General features: G+C 40.5%; 1 protein-coding gene across 3 annotated transcripts in view; it reads right to left on the bottom strand.

Moving 5' to 3' along the window:
* The window catches only part of PIK3R4 (phosphoinositide-3-kinase regulatory subunit 4), an 81,253-nt gene that overhangs the window by 23,212 nt on the left and 37,016 nt on the right, over window positions 1-21,025 (bottom strand). For 2 of the 3 annotated variants that reach the window (XM_089652060.1, XM_089652061.1), the window contains exons 8-15: window positions 19,172-19,317; window positions 17,530-17,733; window positions 12,569-12,770; window positions 10,161-10,351; window positions 8,712-8,922; window positions 8,147-8,312; window positions 4,201-4,365; window positions 621-832 (exon numbers count right to left, since the gene is read on the bottom strand). In XM_089652060.1, coding sequence (XP_089508186.1) covers window positions 621-832; window positions 4,201-4,365; window positions 8,147-8,312; window positions 8,712-8,922; window positions 10,161-10,351; window positions 12,569-12,770; window positions 17,530-17,733; window positions 19,172-19,317 — 1,497 coding nt within the window. The remainder of the gene's footprint in view (window positions 1-620; window positions 833-4,200; window positions 4,366-8,146; window positions 8,313-8,711; window positions 8,923-10,160; window positions 10,352-12,568; window positions 12,771-17,529; window positions 17,734-19,171; window positions 19,318-21,025) is intronic. The other variant, XM_089652062.1, reaches the window with a different exon arrangement.

The following is a 21,025-nucleotide window of genomic DNA, read 5'->3' as shown; positions in this document are numbered from 1 at the left end:
TCCATAAAAAAAAAAAAAACAAAAAAAACCACACACTCTCTACAAGGTAAATGTCATGATGGGCTACTATGCATTGCATTCTAGCACATTATGATAACTTACCTTTACACAAAGCCCTCCAGCGGCATGCTGGAACCGCTGACAGGGCTTTCATCTTCCACCGGTCTTCTTTCTAGGTTTGAGGTCTCTGGCCATTTGAATGGCCAAGCCATGGCCGCAGCACAGAGCCCTGAAGGGACGGTATGATTATGTCATCCCTTCAGAGTACATGTGCCTGTGACGACACCGGCTGCAGAAACAGTGAATATCTTGTAAACTCGTAAGAGATATTACTTGTACCTAGAGGCAAGCTTTATTATAAGCTCTCCTGTAGGTACAAGTGTCCAAGCAGTGTTTACTACCACATTAAACAAAGTGTAGTATGTGGCTAATTTTGTAAGAGTAACCCTGGCGTTCACGCCTTCATCCTCCTCGGATATTAAGCTCTCTTCTACAGGGTCACAGATAGAAGGAAAAGCCTAAACAAATTGTAACTCTTCCCTCAGCTATCCAAAAAGTATACTGATAGTATTTAGGCTTTATACCAATTTGAAATAGAAACAAAAGAAAAGTAGTTTTACCAATGCACAGCCAGCACTGATGGATATCTACTGCAAATGAAGTTATGAGTCCTAAGCGCAGGTCATGTTTCAATGTCCAAGCATTAGTGTTAGATCTCAGATCCCAGCCTACCAATGACCCATTAACTGTGGCATAGGCAAGCACAGACTGTGAGCCTGAATTGAACTGATGCATATCCACCACACAGCCATCCTCTTGTAGATCCAATGACCTAGACAATGAAAGAAAATATGAGTTTTTTCCAAAATCAAAGAAAACACCCAACAATGGGCCACAGGAAGATATGGTAACATAAGATAAGTCGTACCCCAATAAAGAAAACTTGTGGAAATATGAAAGCTGGAATGTAGCGGTCATGGGTAATTAACAACTTAGTACTTAGCTTTAGTTTTCATTTATGAGGTTCAATTCAGAAAGCTAATACACCAGTAGAAGACTACTCATTTTAAAAAAAGTGTTATTTTCCTGGTAAACCAGCCAAACACTTGCTTCACAGGTGGCCCTATCATCACAACTTTTGAATGAAAAATCAAAAGGAGCTGGGCAAAAATACAATCGCCAGCACTGCTGATTCCTTCATCTGCACTGTATAGCATGGATAGAGGAATCTGTTATATCTTTTCCATTTAGTCTGCAGGCTGAAAGAAAAAAAAAAGATCATTGTAGAGCCAGCTTTAGAGTGCCTGAAGGCACCTGCTCTTCTCACCCACTAAAAGGATTCCAATTTGTACTCCTCATTTTCTTATAAGCAGAAATGTGAGAGAACTGGCATGGCTGCTATGGGAAACAAGAACAGTTCTACTGTTGCGTGTTGGATAAATAAAACCCAGACATAAGGAAGCAGTCAAGGTTGAATCTGAAGCGAATGTTTTGACCACTCCAACAGCATTAAAGTAAAATTCCAGGTTTAATTTTACTTTAAATAGTCCTTTTGGGCCAAGCTTGCCCAAACAAACCATTTTCATTACAAAGCAATACAACTGCTGTGTAAGCTGTAATGAACTGTAGTAGCATTAGCTACATACAGTAAGCAGTGATGTGTTCCGGTGACTGCTGCCAGAATTAAAGGAGAGTTGAGCTTAATGCTAAAAAAAAAAAAAACTGACAGTTTTAACCATTTTCTAATCCATCCAATCCTAAACTAAAAGAAAAATTGGGATTCAAATATGCTTTTACCATATATCAGTGTTCATCAAGTGTCATAGCTGGAGAATATGATAAGCAGGGTACTTAGTATACTGTAAGTGTAAATCATTTGTAACACATAGGAGAACAACATCAGTTATAACTACAGTCATATAAAATGGTAAGAGAACTGGATAAAAATAGGCGCTATGGAAAATGCTCTCAGACAAGCACCTTAGTGAAGGTGCATCTTTAATGGGTGAGACAAAGTAGCAAATATAATAAAATTGACCAGCCTGAAGTGGACAATGTGACTCCAATAGACGGCCCGTCCGCTCTGAGGGGAGCTGAGATCAGAGAATTCTCCTGTTGACTTCAAATCACGTGGTGTCAGCGTACCGGCGTCCCGGGTGGTGTCACCATGGCAAGCGAAGGCAGTGTCTGGCATTGGCTTCAGCTGGGAGCATATGTAGGGTTACCAAGACGACATGTTTCGCGCAGTTGCGCTTTGTCAAGTCTCTGGCAACCCTGGCTGGCGGCCATTATATAGAAGACCATTAAAGGGAAGGCTGGCTGAGTGTATGTGGTGGGGGATTGATGTGTATAAGGAAGTTACATCAAGTGATATCCAATGATACCCATGTTTCCACTGGTAATGGCTGAGGATTTCTATCACATGACTGGAGTCTGATGTAGGATGGCAATTGTACAACTAATGGTTGGAGGAAATGGTCAATGTACTTGGAGAGGCCATTAGTAAAACTATTGGTGCTTGCAATTATAGGGCGGCCAGGGGGATGAGTAGCAGATTTGTGTATTTTTGGCAAATTATAAAAATACGGAGTACTACAAATGGGGGGGGGGGGGGGGGGGGGGGAAGGAGGAAAGACTTTTCTCTCATTAATTACACTATCATTATATGCTTCGTCAATGAGTAATTTGAGGGCTATTTGATACTCTGGTAAGGGATCTGCCTTTAGTAACTGATATGTGTCGATATCAGAAAGGAGACGAATGGACTCATTGATGTAATCACTGGTGTGTTGTACAACAAGACTTCCTCCTTTATTAGCTTGCTTAATGACAATGTTTTTATTATTCTCTAAGTTTTTTTAAGGCTTGTGCTTCGGAATTGCTCATGTTATAACTAATAGGTGGATTATTGCACAAGCTAAGAAGATCTTTATAAGCTGCCTGGTAGAAGGTCTCAATGTATGGTCCCTTGGACTGTACTGGAAAGAAACTGTATTTGGATTTAAAATTGGTGTGAATGATATCTGGGTCTAAGGAAATCTTGGGTGTTTGCGTGTTAGAAGGATGGCTGCGTGTTATTTAACAAGTATGACTTATAGTCCCTGGAACTGGGATCCTCCAGTGTGTTTTTTTTTTTTTTTTACATACAGTATTGTCTTCTTTTAACACTTGTTTTTTAATCCTCACTGTTACCATGTATATATTCTGTTTACTCAATTACGAATACATGTTATTACGCATCTATTGCGTTTATTTGATTACGAACACATGAGCTACCTAATTTGATAGCTGTATTGATTTTACTATATTCCTTTTAGCCATACCTTTTATTCAGTCATTTTTATTTTCTTATGCCAAGCTTTCACTTCTCCCCACCCCCTTCTTTGTCCATATACCCATAATTACCTCACTATAAACGCAATTTTTGACATAGCTTCCATGAACCAGCGATGTCATTTTTAACTTAGAGTTCTTCCACAAGAATAGTTTTTTTTTTTTTTTTATTGTTGTATTACCTTTATTCTGCCAAAGATAAAAGTATATCATGCTTTCCAATAGTGTTCTTATACATATCACTTTTTATAATTTGCAATTTGTACCTTTAAATTTGTATTCAACATTGCTTCAGGACGAGCCGCCCGCTCTGACTGACACCCCATCCCCTGCTAATTACACTCAGCCAGCCTTCCCTTTAATGGTCTTCTATATAATGGCCGCCAGCCAGGGTTGCCAGAGACTTGACAAAGCGCAACTGCGCAAAACATGTCGTCTTGGTAACCCTACATATGCTCCCAGCTGAAGCCAATGCCGGACACTGCCTTCGCTTGCCATGGTGACACCACCCGGGACGCTGACACCACGTGATTTGAAGTCGACAGGAGCATTCTCTGATCTCAGCTCCCCTCAGAGCGGACGGGCCATCTATTGGAGTCACATTGTCCACTTCAGGCTGGTCAATTTTATTATATTTGCTACTTTGTCTCACCCATTAAAAGATGCACCTTCACTAAGGTGCTTGTCTGAGAGCATTTTCCACAGCGCCTATTTTTTCTAGTTCTCTTCTCATGCAAATGATTAACAAGGCAGCAGTGGTGAGCTCATGATTAACTGTTCACATGTTTCCACCTGGAGTGGCCTCTCTGCGCTCATTTGTATGAGTTTCCCATATAAAATGGTAATCAATTCTAAAGACATTTATACCTGCTCTGCAGTGGATGAATTTTTGGAGACTTTGGTGGTTTTGAGGTTTCAATCCCAAGAAGTTGAACGTTGCCATTATCAGATGCCACAGCTAAGTAATGCGATCCCTGGCAAAATGTCAGTGTCTTAACATGCCCACCGATGCGAGAATAAGTCAATATTGACCTAAGTCAGAAAATAGAGATTTCAATATTCATAGCAGTCAGGTCAGCAGGCATGAACAACACAAAGCACACAATTAGTAGAAGCAAAAACATAATACAACTATAAAGCATGCAAGATTGCGATTTGCTTTGTTTAAACTATTTCAATGCAGCATTTACTAATATACAGATGCACAATAAATGCAGGAGGTTAAAGTGGAAATCCAATAACTTCTTTATTTTTATTTTAAGGTCAGACCCAAGAAGTGAGATGTGAGTTTTGACAAACTCAGGGAATAATAAAGCAGTATTAAACTCAAAAACAAAAATGTAATATATTGCAGCTTGCAAATTCTTAGATGTGGTGGCTGCATTATACTGAATTTTTTTGAGACTTTTTTTTTTTGACCTGGTGACTCAGCCAGAAAAATTACTTCCAGTCTTGGGGTGGCTCCTCCATCCATGAAAGAGCAACAAAGTCATCCTTGGACAGCAGCACTGTCTGGAGAGGGTAGAGTTATGGCGGTCATACATAGTTTGATTTTTTTTCACCAACCGATGTGTAATTTAATTAAAACTATCAAATCCAAAATCGAATAGCTATAACTTCCTTTCCAATCAATTTTGGCTCAGTTTTGATCGGACTTGATAAAACGGAGTCGATTGGCCAGGGAAGAACATTTCCAATCCTTTTGCATAATTCCACAGCACTGAGATGCTTTAGTATGATCGAACTTCAAACGATCAGAATATTAGATTACATGGTGGAAACGGATGCAATTGCTAACTTATAAATGTGAATATAGACTGTGCTACCAAAAATGTGAATCAAGATTAGTATACAGTTTGCCACAGGTAAAAGTGCAAAAGATAAAACACCAGAAAATATAACTTATGTCCAACGGTGCAATAAATACCATTCAAATAATAGTTGCTTAAAAAAAAACAAAAAAACAAACAAAAAAAAAGGTAGGTAGAACCCGGCTGATTGGTTACATCTAGGGATGCACCAATACCATTTTTTTTTTTAAATCGGCGAGTAAGAGTACTGATAGTTTTAGTCAAGTACTCACCGATACTTTGCGGTGCGATTTGCTTTAATGGACGCAAATTGCACCGCAAAGAATCATGTGATGGTGCACGCCAATCAGATGCCATCTTGCCCAAACTATCATCGCTGCAAGGAGAGGAAAGAAAGCGGCAGGGATGTCAAATCCCTGTCACTTTCTCTCCTCTCCTATCACTGAGACTCAGCATGGCTCCCACACTGCTCCCATGTGAACTCGAGCTATGATAAAGTTCACACAGAAGAAGTGGGGAAACCGCATGCGGTTAGAACAGAAAACACAAAAACTACAAAAACACACTGAAAAACGCATCATAATGCAGCAACACTAGTGTGAATCTGTGCAAAAAGAGTGCACAGAACGAAGTGTTCAGGTGTGTGAACTATTAAAGGTGCATTTTATCATGAAGGATTAATTAATTAACGAGGTCGGGAGGAAGTAGAGAGGAGACATTGATGGAAGAGGCAGCAGAGGAGGTGCTTCTTCATATCTGATCTATGCATATTTGCATGATCCCCCCCGATGGTTGAGACCGGTATTGCTGGAGACTGCTAACCTGTCCTGATGGCTGTGATTAACACTGCTGGAGACTGGTAACCTGTCCTAGATGGATGACCCCTGGTGGCTGATCCTGCCTTGACGACTTCATCCGTGTTAAAGGTTCCATTCCGAGTACCAAGGAGTAGGTCTTATATACTCCAATGCACAATCATTTGTGCTATCCGTTTAGTGCATTGTACACCTATTTTCACAGCCACAGCAATCACGGTTATTTGCTTTATCTACTATATGGACTAGAGCACTATTGTCACCATTTGCACCTAAGAGATGATATCCTAGACTGGTCTTTCACCTCGTAGCGTTGCTAAACGCCATTTCTCTGATTATTACTGCATTTGTGTCCACTCTCATATATGTGCATATATAAGGACTAGAGTATGATTGTCATTATCTGCTCCTGTGAGATTATACCTCAAACTGGTCTTCTTATCTTTTAACAGTGTTATATGCCAGTTTTGAGCATCTTTTGCCTACTTTTATACATGTACATTTACTCATCAATGCTATTCTAGCGCTGCATATTTTTACTTGTTTACATATTTTCTTTGGAGGATTTTGAGGTTTCACTCTTTATGCTGGCAGCTCTCCACTCTTACCTTAACCCAGCGCTTATATATTTTGTGTTTTATATATGTTAAAACAATGTGCTGATTTGTAAATGTTCAGCATCAATAGATTGATTTTGTGATTTAAATTTGCACAGTGGATTATTTTTGGTGATCTGCACTTTATCTAATGCACGTTGATTAAAAAGATGAATGGTTAACGAAATACTGGCATTTCTATTATATTTGCACTTGAACAAGGGGAATTATTTATAGAGTAGAGAGCACTACAGAAATATACTTTTTGAGATGATTACGGTTTGATCTGGTCAATTTCAGCAGTTCAGATAAAAACATTCATACTTACCGTATTTTTCGCTCCATAAGACGCACTTCCCCCCCCCCCCCCAAAAAAGGGGGGGGGGGGGAAACTGTCAGTGTGTCTTATGGAGCGAAAATAAAGCGGCCGGTCCGGTATTTCCGCCGCCACCATGGCAGAATACCGGGCCGGCCGCTCAGCTGTTCTCTGCGGCAGGAACTCACCTGTTCCTCGGTCCAGCGCTGTAGTCTTCCAGCGCTGGCTTCTTCCCGCCCCGGCATCTGTAACAGCCGGGCGCCCACTGCGCATGCGCGAGAAGCGCTGCGCTTTGTGAATGGTCCAGTGTCTTCTAAGACACATGACAGGTCCCAAAAGACACCGGGCCATTAACAAAGCTGTCAAAGTCGGGTGCCCACAGTATAGGAAGGAGAACTCTGCAGAAGTGGGAGCAGGTACCTGTCAAACTCAGGTACCTGCTCCCCCTCCCTCCCTCAAGGTCCGCAGTGTCTGGTCCACCTCCTGCACTGTGTCCGCAGTGTCTGGTCCACCTCCTGCACTGTGTCCGCAGTGTCTGGTCCACCTCCTGCACTGTGTCCGCAGTGTCTGGTCCACCTCCTGCACTGTGTCCGCAGTGTCTGGTCCACCTCCTGCACTGTGTCCGCAGTGTCTGGTCCACCTCCTGCACTGTGTCCGCAGTGTCTGGTCCACCTCCTGCACTGTGTCCGCAGTGTCTGGTCCACCTCCTGCACTGTGTCCGCAGTGTCTGGTCCATCTCCTGCACTGTGTCCGCAGTCTCTGGTCCATCTCCTGTACTGTGTCCGCAGTGTCTGGTCCATCTCCTGTACTGTGTCCGCAGTGTCTGGTCCATCTCCTGTACTGTGTCCGCAGTGTCTGGTCCATCTCCTGTACTGTGTCCGCAGTGTCTGGTCCATCTCCTGTACTGTGTCCGCAGTGTCTGGTCCATCTCCTGTACTGTGTCCGCAGTGTCTGGTCCACCTCCTGTACTGTGTCCGCAGTGTCTGGTCCACCTCCTGTACTGTGTCCGCAGTGTCTGGTCCATCTCCTGTACTGTGTCCGCAGTGTCTGGTCCATCTCCTGTACTGTGTCCGCAGTGTCTGGTCACTTCCTGTACTATGTCTGCAGTCCATTGGTTCAGAATATTTTTTTTCTTGTTTTTCTCCTCTAAAACCTAGGCGCGTCTTATGGTCAGGTGCGTATTATGGAGCGAAAAATACGGTAATTCATACACATTATGAGAATGAAACATTCTATTTTCCTCATGACTTAAGAGGAGTTAGCTGATTATTATACCTTGTGGTTGTGGTTTTTCCCTCCATCTTCTGACTGTTCCAGATTTTCACTGTTCCATCGTTTGAGCAAGTGGCAAAAATGGAATGTTCATCAGAGACCCGAATTCTGTTTACTGGGCCCTTGTGTTCATGTAAGTGTGCCACCAACAAGCCTTTAGGATGCCACCCTGAAAAGACAACAAGCACATATCACAGTTTTGCAGTACTCAAACTCTAGTGAACATACCTGTTAATCAGAAACCCTTCATCGGGCCTAATTATTTTAGCAGTGTTACTGAAAAATGTTTATTTAATTAACTATGAAATGTCAGACTGATACCATATGAACTTTTAAAAATGCTCGCACTTTGCAACAAGTTCCAAGGTATGGTAACATATTTTCACTGATATCTGATGCCAGCTAACAGTTAATGTAGCAGTCTGCTTATATATGAGTGATGGCAATATATTGGTCAGTATTAAGAACCTGACAAGAGTCTAGCCTTAAATTGTTATCCAAAACTGGAAAAAATGTCTTGGCTTACATAGATCCAGCATACCGTATACCTGGTGTGTTCTCTGCATACCTGTTGGTGGTGGTTTACTCTCCCACTCAGCACTCTCCATCATATACTTGGCTAATCTCTCAGCATTGCTCTGCTCCCGCTTCTGCTGGACCAGCTGTTGAAGTTCAATTTTACAAGTTGTCATCCTGATTTGAAAAGCTGATGGTTGAGATGTGCTTGTGTAGATCTGCAAGGTGGGACGTCTCGACTGGATTCCTGTTCCTTCTGACGACTGATTAATGTAAAAATTGTGATATGTTTGGTTAGTTGCTGGAAATCAAAGACTTCCTTCACACACAGTGCAGACTCTGTTGAGATAACCAGGGAATCTGTCCTCTGCTGATCAGAGCAGAGAGGGTGGATGAGCCATTCATATCTGCTTACTTTATGCAGAGTGGACATAGACAAGGCCCACTCTGCTCTATCGGTGACCGACCAGGAGTGAACGGACTCTACTGTTAGTTTACACCTGGCTACCCTCCGGTTTTATCCCTAGACAGAAGGGGACAAAATTCCCTTTTTTTTTTTTAATCAAACCAGATCAAACCAGGGGTAGGGAGGTGTAAACACACAACTCCATTTCCACCCACTGGTCCACAAGGGTGAATGAACCATCCGATCAGGTCTACCTGAAAAACTGACAGGTGGACCTGATCAACCCCTCGTGTGAAAGGAGCCTAATTCTTTGAACATTTCTAATGTGGGATGTCAGCTAAGGAATGCTATTAAAAAAGGAAGGAAATTCCAGAATTCTTGTGGAAACACCATTTGTGGCTTCAACTCTGCAACAGCACTGCTATCTTGACTAATTCAGGTCAACCTTTCCTTTAACTCTTAAAAGACCAGTTTTACAAAAAAAAATAAAAAAAATCTATGCAGTCTGCTGTCTAAAATTGGCTGTTACAAAAGGCCATAGAAGGCAAAAAAAGATCAAACAATTTTTCTGTGGGCATACCGGACAAGAAGGTATTTGTCAGAAAACATCTCCACTATACAAACATCTCCACTATACTATTCACTGTAAAGAGTAAGTGTGGTTCCACAAAAAATCCCATATCCCAATATTCTTGTCTTTCTCACAACGACAGCAAAACGTATACAGTATACACAGACTTCAGACAAAGCAACAGTTTCCAGAGTTGGTGGACTGTTCACTGTTGCTTCAGGACATCTCCAGAGATGGAAATTGTAATTTACTGAAGGCTCAATGCATGTACGGTATTTCACAGCAAAGCCATAACACTTGTTAGATCTACAATAAGCACTGCCTAGTCAGTGGAATAATCATTATTTTACATCTGAGATTTGTAAATACATTTGTTAACTATATTAAACTTTCTAAATTTATAAAACATTCCTTTAAATTCCTGATACTGACATTTGAATTTTATTAAAAAATGTTCACATGAACGAGTCTGTTTTTTTATATTTGATGGCCAATTTTATACAAAATGTTCTTATGATCACTACCTGCGGAGAGGAAGACAATGGAGCATTAATCGCTGCAGAAGATTCTGAGCGAAGAGGTTTTTGGGTTTCCTGGTCAGCTGGAGGCAGAGGTCGTGTTGCAGCCTGACTCATGTTTGCTGGCTCCATGGCACCAAACATGCTCTTCCATTCTTCATTCACATTAGAATCTGGCTTCACATGCTTTCGAGCTGCTGACAGATCACAATTGGTAATAATTATCATAATGCACTAGTTAAATGAAAATGAGAAAGTAACTGTTTATAGTGGCTACTGCAAAAAAATATTTCTTAAAAAAACATTACAAAATAAGTACCAAAATGTCCCTTTAAAAAGTCAATTGGGTAACCTCCCATTTGAAACCCAAACTGTATTGCTTGGCTTAAACAAAAAATGTAATTCCTTTAAGTCTGTCCTGTACTCCAGGCTTCTCTGACAACATAGTAAATTTCTTGACTTTACTCTTCTCTAATGCAGTTAAAGAAATAAAGCTTGGTCAAGGACCTCCACAGCCTGTGACTGGATAGTGAAGAAGCCACAGCTCACTGATAAGGTCAGCCGTGTGCTCACTGCTCCGGGCAGAAAGTTCCCTGTATTGGAATCCACTTAATATGTGAAGAAGAGCCTGATAGTCTTACAGGATTGCTGATCCTTCTGTGATTGGAGTACTGCATGTGCATGGAAAACGAAGTTAATTTAAAGGGGTAAACTAAGGTAATATTTAAAACACAACTCCAGCTGCCTGTGCATTACTTGAATTTTGGTGTGATTTGTGTTTTATTCCAAATCTGTGCATTAATCTAGTCTGAAACTCTGTTTCTGTGCATGGGCTTCCTGTGATCAAGAACAGTCATTGCTGCACTCTCTCCCCATGTACAGGGTAACTGGTCTTATCTACCACCACTCCCCATGGCACTGTTATCTACACAGACTATGTACAGGGATGATGTTACCGCTATTTTTAAAAGATAATACCTTGATTTACAAAAGGCATTTGGTGAATGGAAAATTGGCTGCACATACACTATATTGCCAAAAGTATTAGGAACGCCTGCCTTTACACTAAAATTAACTTTAATGGCATCCCAGTTTTAGTCCATAGGGGTTCAATATTGAGTTGGCCCACCCTTTGCAGCTATAACAGCTTCAACTCTTCTGGGAAGGCTGTCCACAAGGTTTAGGAGTGTATCTATGGGAATGTTTGACCATTCTGCCAGAAGCTCATTTGTGAGGTCAGGCACTGATGTCAGATGAGAAAACCTGGCTGGCAGTCTCTGCTCTAATTCATCCCAAAGGTGTTCTATCGGGTTGAGGTTAGGACTAGTTCCTACACCCCAAACTCACTCATTCATGTCTTTATGGACCTTACTTTGTGCACTGCTGTGCAGTCATGTTGGGATAGGAAGGAACCATCCCCAAATTGTTTCCACAAAGTTGGGAGCATGAAATAGTCCAAAATGTTTTGGTATGCTGACGACTTAAGAGTTCCGTTCACTGGAACTAAAGGGCCAAGCCCAACCCATGAAAAAAAAAAACAAAAACAAACACAAAAACAACCCCACACCATAATCCCCCCTCCACTAAACTTTACACAATGCAGTCAGGCAAGGACCGTTCTCCTAGCAACCGCTAAATCCAGACACCTCCATCAGATTGTCAGACAGAGAAGCTTGGATTCGTCACTCCAGAGAACATGAAATTTCACAAAAGGATTATCACGATACCACGCCTGAATGCATTAAGCTCCTGGGAGCGATCCATTCTTTCACAAATGTTTGTAGAAGCAGTCTGCATGCCTAGGTGCTTTATTTTATACACCCGTGGCCATGGAGGTTATTGGAACACCTAAATCCAATGATTTGGAGGGGTGTCCCAATACCTTTGAGCACAAAACCCTCATTTAAATTTACACTTTATTGCCAGATATATTAATTTGAGTAAACATTTAAAGCCCATTTCCAGGTGTATCTTATCCACTTCAAAAAGTTTTTATAATAAACATAAACCTGGATTTTTTATTTTTTTTCAACAATTCTGCTTTCAAGACAGCCAGTGCACTGTCTTGGGGACACTAACCTGCATGCCTGTCAAAATAGGACTAGAGGCTGTAAACAAATGGCCCTTCTCCATGTTTGGGGCTCGCGGTCCATGTGAATGAGGACTAAGTGTCTCTAGCTTCCCCAGCTGACAAAATAATCTACGTAATGAATTTAAAATTACCCTTTCCCCTTGTTTTCCCCCTTCATTTCTTGTTGTGGTGTAAAAATCTGAGTACAAATTGTCAAATGTAACCACTTTTGCCCTTACCTGTAACTACCTAGTATTCTTATAAAAGGATCTCAACTTAACTGAAAACCCCATTTTATCTTTCACTGACCACTTGTGGAACATGAGCGGATTTAATTACTTACTGCGTTTATCTTCAGTGTCTAACTTGGTTTTCCCAAGGTCAGCATGTCTTCCACTGATGCCCAGAAGTTGTAAATCAATCACCCCTTTTACAGCATTCTCATGCAAGTGGCTCTGATCAGCCACGTTCGCCTTGGCTTTATTTGATTTTAACATAAAATCTTTCAAAGCTAAAAGTTTATCTTCCTCTTCTTCTGTCATCCCCTGAAATTAAGATAATAAAGTGCATAAGAAAATTTATAAGCCAAGAGTAGCTTTAGGCCTGGTGCACAAGAAGGACACAAGGCCTATAAATTCCTATAGCATAAAATCCTGGGGTTTTTCCATGCCAGGGGAGCCACAGGTGGTTTGAACATCCAGTCACATAAGTAAATAAGTGTACATGCTTGCTCTCAGAATTTACACACAGACATTTCGAGGTAATACCTCATAATGCCAATGTACTAAAGCATTGGCGTACATCCAATTACAAGCGCATAACATCATTCATTCATTGGCTGTATGAGCAGTCTGACTTCCCAGGTGTAAAACTGCCAGGATTTAATGCTACAGCGATCTTTATGCCTCAAATTGTCCCAGTGTATGAGGCTCGTTTTTTACAAAGATATCTAGTTACAATTTGTTGAAAAAAAAATTTGGCCAAAGTCCCCCTAAATTTTATAATAATTTTTTTGATCATAAAAGGACGAAAAAAAAAAAAAATCTAAATTGTGGGACTGGGCTTTGGAGAGAGAGAAAAATTAGGGGACAGGAATACTGGACATTGGAGAGACAAAAGAATGAGAAGGGGTACTGGAATTTGTATTTATAGAGGTAGAAGAGTGAGGGTCTGGACTGGAGAGACAGAAAAATGGCGAGGGGGGCCTGTTGGACAGAAAAAGAAGAGGAAAGAGATTTTGTGGGGATAGAAATATGGAGGCTGGAGTTTGGAGAGACAGAAAAACAGGGAGAATGGGGACACGATTTTGAGGAGACAGGAAAGTGGTGGTGGTGGGGGGGCTGGAGAGACATAAAATGGGGGGAGCTGGATTTTAGGGAGATAGAAAAATGGTGGATTGGACTTTGTAGAGACAGAAAAAAAAAAAAAAAGGGTAGGGGGACTGGACTTAGAAAAAACAGATAAAAGGGGGTGGGGGGGGCTGGACTTTGAAAGGAGTTACCTAGTTCATGGTCTTTGTAAGATTACGTTAGAAGTATCTTTTTTTTTTTTTAGAAGCAAGCACTGCTGCCCCAGACCCAGATGCTAATACATTGCTCAGAGGCTGTCAGCCAGGGAGAATGCACTGGAGCTCCCATGAACCAGTTGGCAGTATGCCCCCCTGGTTTTTACTGCACCCCCAGATCAGACAGGCTAGATCCCACCCTGGTTCACTATGAAATCTAAGATGGGAAACATATATTTCCTTGATACTGAAATTTTTGCTCAGGAAGACAGATGCCTAGCAACTAACCTTTACCGCAAACCTACAGCGGGCAATACCCTGCTGTACATTTGCAACGCACATTTCGCACCACTGGTTAGAAGTATTTCATTTGCCCAGTACAGAAATTACACTGAAAATGAGGACTTTTTAGCTCAGGAATCCTTGCTTCAGTGACACCTTATTAGCATACACATACAACAAAACTAACTTGAAAAAGGCCTATCAAAAAGGGCTTAATTGTTTCCATGCATGGGTTTACACTGAAAAAGGAACAAAATACTGTAAAGTTTACTACCAAATTTTATGCACAACATTTTACTATACGTGAAATTTTGTCTCAACAGTCTCACACAGTTTCCAGATGTGTTAGAGAGACACCTGAACTCCATAAGAGACAAAATCAATTCTAGTCACTTTACACCTGGGTGTCGTGGCTGTCATGAGCACAGGGGCACTTTCTGAAGTGGCCTTTGTCCACAGTGCCTGGATGATGCTGCCAAATGGCGAGACTTTTTTGCCCAATTGTAATGCGGACTGCTCAACACAGAGAGTTATCTACTTGATAGAGTGTAAGTGTGGGGCTATGTGGGAAAAATTTTCCACGAGCTGCATCAATGGATCAACTAACCCCAATTACCCATCATACAGGCTTGCACCATAAATCTGACATCTCATATGTTTCCTTTGTAATACTTGAAGTTATGAGGATCTGAAAGGAGGTAACTGAGACAACAGGGTCCTCCAGCGTAAAACAATGTGGATCAAGAGGCTCAATGCCACTGCCTCCCGAACTAAACAAAATGATCACGTATAAACCTTTTCTGTAAAGCATACTATATCTGATGGTGATATACTAATTATTTGTCGATACTTATGGGTTTTGGACCTGGGAGTAAACCTGGGTTTACTCTCTGAAATTTAAGACACTTTTCGCATAGTGCTGTGAGGGTTGTGTAATTCCACCCATTCCCATTGCGGCCTTGGTTCTGGTACGCACGCACCGGGTTTCCCGCACATGCGAGGTTCCGGGGGCCAGACCTTGTGATGTCACCCACCAGCCAGGATTACCAGCTTGGGTACACCTGGCAGGAGCTATATTGATTGGATGAGTACCAAGGGAATTTACTTAACGGCCCTTGCAGAAATTTTATGGAGTGCTTTTTCCCTTATGAGATTTGTGATATGTTATATAACATTGGAAAGGTTTTAAAGTGTTTGTCTCCTCACATACTATACATATACTTTTTCTTCTTTCCTCAGTATAGCTGTAGAGCTGACTATTTGGTTTAGGATCACAGGATGTCTCTTCCTATTTTAGTCTTTCACTTCTTTTCACATCTCTAGCTGGCTACACTGCAATGTTGGGCTAGTTATGAGGCAAGATTTAGTTTTTGAAGCTTGGGTGGTATTCAATTGGCAGCAAGACCTTATTGAAGCCTCTCTAAGTGCGTGTGTATTTAGACTGACAGCTTGGCAACAGGTTCTCTCTTTTTTACTCGATTTATTACGGTTGTATTTGTTTATTTTTCTTTTCTCCAACCACAGTTTTTTTTCTTTTTCCTGTAACTGGATTGGAAGTGGAAATTTTGTAGATTTGTTTACCACAAAACTTTCCTTCTTTTTTCTTTGTATACATTTTGCTGAATTCTGGATGTAAAAGTGTTAAATGGGTAAATGGGTTGGTTTAAATGCTTAGGGCCAGAGTTATTTAAAATCATATTTATGAGACTGAAATCTGGCTCTGATAGGAGAGACTATTGACCAACGCGTGCCCCCCCCCCCCTTTGGTGTTTTTTTTTATATCTGACATAAGGATAGCTAACACACTTGTTTGGCCTCTTCTCAATAGATATATGCTCCCAGGCTTGCCCCAATGATGTTGGTGAGTTTCGGAACAGAACACTTGATTAGTTTTGGATGCTATAAAGATATACTGTATATATAATCCCAAAGATAATATGCTTGTTAATATGTTCACCTATATGTCTTTTCCATTTAAAACTAATATAAATAACTCCCCCTCCTCCTGAAGAAGCAGACATTATCTGCGAAACATGCTAAAGATCTGAGAGACAGCAGGATTTCCCCCAACTATGATGTACACTTTTTTGGAACTATGGTCTTTCGTATTTATTGCTCTATGTATTTGTATTGGTGGTTCTTCCCCTTTTGATGGTGGGGCACATTTCTTTTTTAAAAACTACATGTTTGCCAAGCTTTTTAACAGAAATTGTCTATGTAATAAAGCTTGTAAATTTTATTCCCTTGTTTGGAAAGTCTGTATCCTTCCACACTTCTCTACATTTAACTTAGCAAGCAAACCTTTCAGGTGCTGGAAAAATTTCTTGCACTGTAAAAAAAAAAAAAAAAAAAAAAAAGTCTGCACTATAAGACTCAGCCCCGCCCACGCTCTTTCCTCATTGGCTCACTGGCTGTGATTGACAGTAGTGCTGCTGTCTCAGCCAATTAGGAGGGAAAGATCCCAGAGAGCAACTGCTCTCGTGCATATCGCTTTATTGAGATGGGGTTCAGGTAAGTACTAGGGGGGCTGCTGCACACAAATTTTTTTTACCTTCATGCATAGAATGCATGAAGGTAAAAAAAAACTCAAGACTTTACAACCACTTAAATTCAATCCACTGCAAGCGCAGATATTTTTGCAAACCAGTCTTTAAGGCTCATCACCAGGTATGGTTTTCATTATATAGTGACATGGATCCAGCTTGAATCAATAAAAAGTATGCATATTTCATACCTGTGGGATTGATGTGGAAGCAGAGAATCACTGTAGTATTCACTGCTATTAAAGTGATTGATGCAGTCTTCTGGGTTCTGAGCAGCTGCCCTGCTGCATAGTAGCCACATGCCTACTTGCTTGGCACAACTGCCTTTAGAGAGCATCCTGCATTTTTCTCAGTCAGTGCAAAGCCTTCTATGATTGGGTGAGGTGCAGATAGTGACATCACAGCCCACCTCTCCAAATCAGCAGAGGACCTGGAAGACTACAGCGTCTGGAGATGAACTTTAATTTTACTAACTACATATCACACCATCTTTATGTGAGGACAGCAAAAATCTTGAGAACACTGGGAGTAAATATCTTACAATTATATATTTTTAGAGAAATTCTTATATCTCAGATGAAAAATGACATGTGCACAAATCTTTAGATGCCTTTAAGTTATCTCTTCAATGTCAGGCCTTCTTAGATTGTAAGCTCCAAGGAGCAGGGCCCTCCTAACCCTCTTGTATTGAACTGTATTGTCTCCCGTTACATTGTAAAGCACTGAGCAAACTGTTGGCGCTATATAAATCCTGAATAATAATAATAAAAAGCCTAAATATTGATACAAAAGACAAAAAAACAACATCCAATTTACATTATATATATCTGTAAACAGAAAATGGTGAATTTTCTAGGAGGGACCCCCAGTCAAGACCAACAAAGAAAAAAAAAAAAAAGAAAGGCGTTTAGAGAAATTAGTATGTAGAACACTGAAAATGTCTTGTAGAAAAATTAGCACTAAACATGGTCATACCTGTGACAAAAGCTTCTTCAGGAGCTGAGCAATAGCTGGATCTTCAGGAGGAGGACACTCTGGAAGAGTGCCGTTCCTCTTTTTCTGACGCATCTGAAGATGTCTAAAGAGGCTTGCAATGTCCTTTGATCGCAGGGCATAGTCAAAAATTGAGCGGCTTACAGGCTCTTTCAGCACACTCAACAGAACAATTTCTTTGTCTATCTGTTAGGAATAGGGAGAATTACAAAAGATAAAAACAAGATTTAAAAAATAAAAAGGAAAGGACATAAGTTAGGTCAATTCTGATATCTGTGTTGTAGGGCAGTAGGCTTGTACTTTCTTAAAGTGTATCTAATGTCAAAACTTCTTTTTTTTTTGTATAGCATAGAGAATAATTCAAACCATGTTGAAGAAAGGAACCCTAAGTGACCGCAAAACGTTGGACATTTCATGAATAAGTGTTCATCTCCATTCTTCAACAGAATGCTTGTGACACTCCTTTTTTGCTACAGGAGAAATGCCTGAAATTATTTTTTTTTAAATGTATTGCTGTTCCTGTCTCACTGGATATTTTCTTTTAATTCCTGTTTCAATACACAATTGGATGTGAGAGGAGATCTTTCCAAAGCAAGAAAAATCCCATCAGAAAGTTGAATTGACCAAGTGTCCCCATTGGAAAATCACTGGTCTCCCAAAACAGCTAATTGCAAGGGATGCCTTTAGTGATAACTTGTACAGTTACCAGTGAAATGTTAGGGCATCAAATGGCTGGTGTCATAGATTATCACATGTGCAACACCATGGAGACAGCAGATCTAAATAAAGGCTAAAAGCTTTTCAGCTGTAATAGTATGAAGGTTTAGTTCTGCTTTATGTCAAAATGTAAAAATGCCCCTTTTCATGAGAATGTTAAAGTAGAACTAAAGGCAAACCTTTTTTCATTTTGAATAGAGGATAGGGTTATAACCCCTGCCGAGCAGACAGAGGTGACTGACAGAAACCACTCTCTGCTCGGAGCGGCTGTGAGAACTCAGCGGTCATGTGATTGCGGAGTTTTCACACTTAGAGCCAGCGAGGGATAGATGCAGCATTGGACCAATGCTGCATCCACCTAGGCAAGTATGATTTGCCAAAAAACAACAAAAAAAAAAAAAAAACACCCCCCCCAAAAAGAAGAAAAAACCAAAGCCATACTTTTTCAACTGTTCAACTGCAGAAGGTACATAGCTTGTCTATTCTAGAAGTAAAACTGTCTAATCACAACTTTTTTTAAATGTAGATTTAGTTCCGCTTTAACACCAGGTGCATTCCAGCATGTCCAGATTGCTGACGTAAAAGGGGGTGATGGGCTGTGCAAAATAATGCCTAGATGAAAAAACAACTACAGAATAGGTGGGTTATGCTCCCTGTACACATCTCATGGTTTCATTTTCATAATTGACTGGAGTGTAACTTTCAGTAAGGGACAACACAACTTCTTAGTCTATCTGTAAACAGAAAGGTGCATTGCAAATGATTCAACAGAAAACAGGCAAGGAACTGAAAGTAAAGCAACTGATTTTTATACTTTTACTTTGATTTTTAAATGCATTTAATAATCTCTGCTAGCAGTCCTCAAACACCCACACACAAACATGGTATTACGCTACAGTAGACATACCTGAATTATAGGTTGAGTAATGAAAGGATGAAGGTAGGGCATCAACTTACAATAAACATCAGCAATATTTAACTGTTGAGCTACTGTAGTAATAAACCCCACAGCTCCATAACGTATCCACAAGTTTGGATGGCACAAAAAAGGAGCTGCAAAAAAGAGAATCACACAATGTTTATTTAACATACTTTTATGCAAATAAAGAACATCAAAATTGTGTCTGAGAGCAAGCATATTTGTATAGTCTCTGATGAGATCTCATTTCTGAAATCTTAGTTTTGATGCATTAGTTAGTTGAATCTCACATTAGCATCTTTCATTTTAGAGAGAATCCATCCCTCAGTAAGGTAACGTCGTCCTCATTTACATTTTCTAAACTATAAAGTAAAAAGAAAATGCCAAGCAGAGCATTTGATCTCCGTGTCATGGTTGAAGCAACTCAAAATTAAAAAGGCCAGTCAACCCAAAAGTGACCAGTTACAGGTTGAGTCTAAGTTAGCGCCATATTGGCACACTGTTTTCTATTTTAAAGCGTTAGTAAACGCCCATGTTTATCTTGTATCTACAGGCAACCCTTTAATAAGGCTTACCTGTAGGTACAGTAAAATATCTTCTAAACGTACACAGATATTTACATGTGCAGCAGCCAGTGAGATCACCAGCACATGAGCACTGATCTAATCCACTCAGCCATCCATTGAGAGATCTGTGTTGCGGCCGTGACCTCATCGCAGCTCAGCCATTCAAACAGCTGGAGCCCAGGAACTCGGAAGGAAAACTGGGTGAAGATGGATTTCCTGTCAGTGGTGATTGCGTGTCACTGGAGGGATCTGCTTTTTTAGGCAAGTCTGTCATAATGTGCTAGTATACAATGCATGCTACCACATCATGACACGAGCCTGCGGGGAACCATTTTTTTTTTTTTTGTTTTTTTTAAGCGTTTCACTACTGCTTTAAAACAACCCAAACTTAGGCATTACTACTTTTTTAAAAGGAGAATTCCAGTAACTAGGTGTCAATGAAATATCCCTTATTTACAGAAACTTTGACTGACATCAGGCTCCCACTGAGATAAAGCTTCACAACTCACCAAATGTTCAGTCTCAAAATCCAATAAATAAGGTACTCCTAAACCAATAATCATGAAAACAGCATAAGGCAGTCTATCAGAAGCACAAGATTTGATTTCTTGATCTACTGACACTACTGGCTCTTGCGGTTTCCAGTAAAATGCCAAGGACATATATTACAATGACCTTCCACAAGCAGATATCTGACGGAGAATGAAAAGATTCTCAGTCAGATATCATTGCTCTCCAATGGCATGGATTACCTGCATATTCAGAAAGCTGCAATTGTCTCAAAAGGGCAAGGAACAAATAAAAGCAGAAAAAACACAATATACAGTCAGGTCCATAAATATTGGGACATCGACACAATTCTAACATTTTTGGCTCTATACACCACCACAATGGATTTGAAATGAAACGAACAAGATGTAATTTAACTGCAGACTGTCAGCTTTAATTTGAGGGTATTTACATCCAAATCAGGTGAACGGTGTAGGAATTACAACAGTTTGCATATGTGCCTCCCACTTTTTAAGGGACCAAAAGTAATGGGACAATTGGCTTCTTAGCTGTTCCATAGCCAGGTGTGTGTTATTCCCTCATTATCCCAATTATAATGAGCAGATAAAAGGTCCAGAGTTCATTTCAAGTGTGCTATTTGCGTTTGGAATCTGTTGCTGTCAACTCTCAAGATGAGATCCAAAGTGCTGTCACCATCAGTGAAGCAAGCCATCATTAGGCTGAAAAAACAAAACAAACCCATCAGAGAGATAGCAAAAACATTAGG

This window comes from Staurois parvus, unplaced genomic scaffold (genome assembly GCF_062004578.1).
Source record: "Staurois parvus isolate SC_StPar_1 unplaced genomic scaffold, SC_StPar_1.0 ptg000670l, whole genome shotgun sequence".
Lineage (NCBI taxonomy): Eukaryota > Metazoa > Chordata > Amphibia > Anura > Ranidae > Staurois > Staurois parvus.
This window is presented reverse-complemented; position numbering and strand designations above follow the sequence as displayed.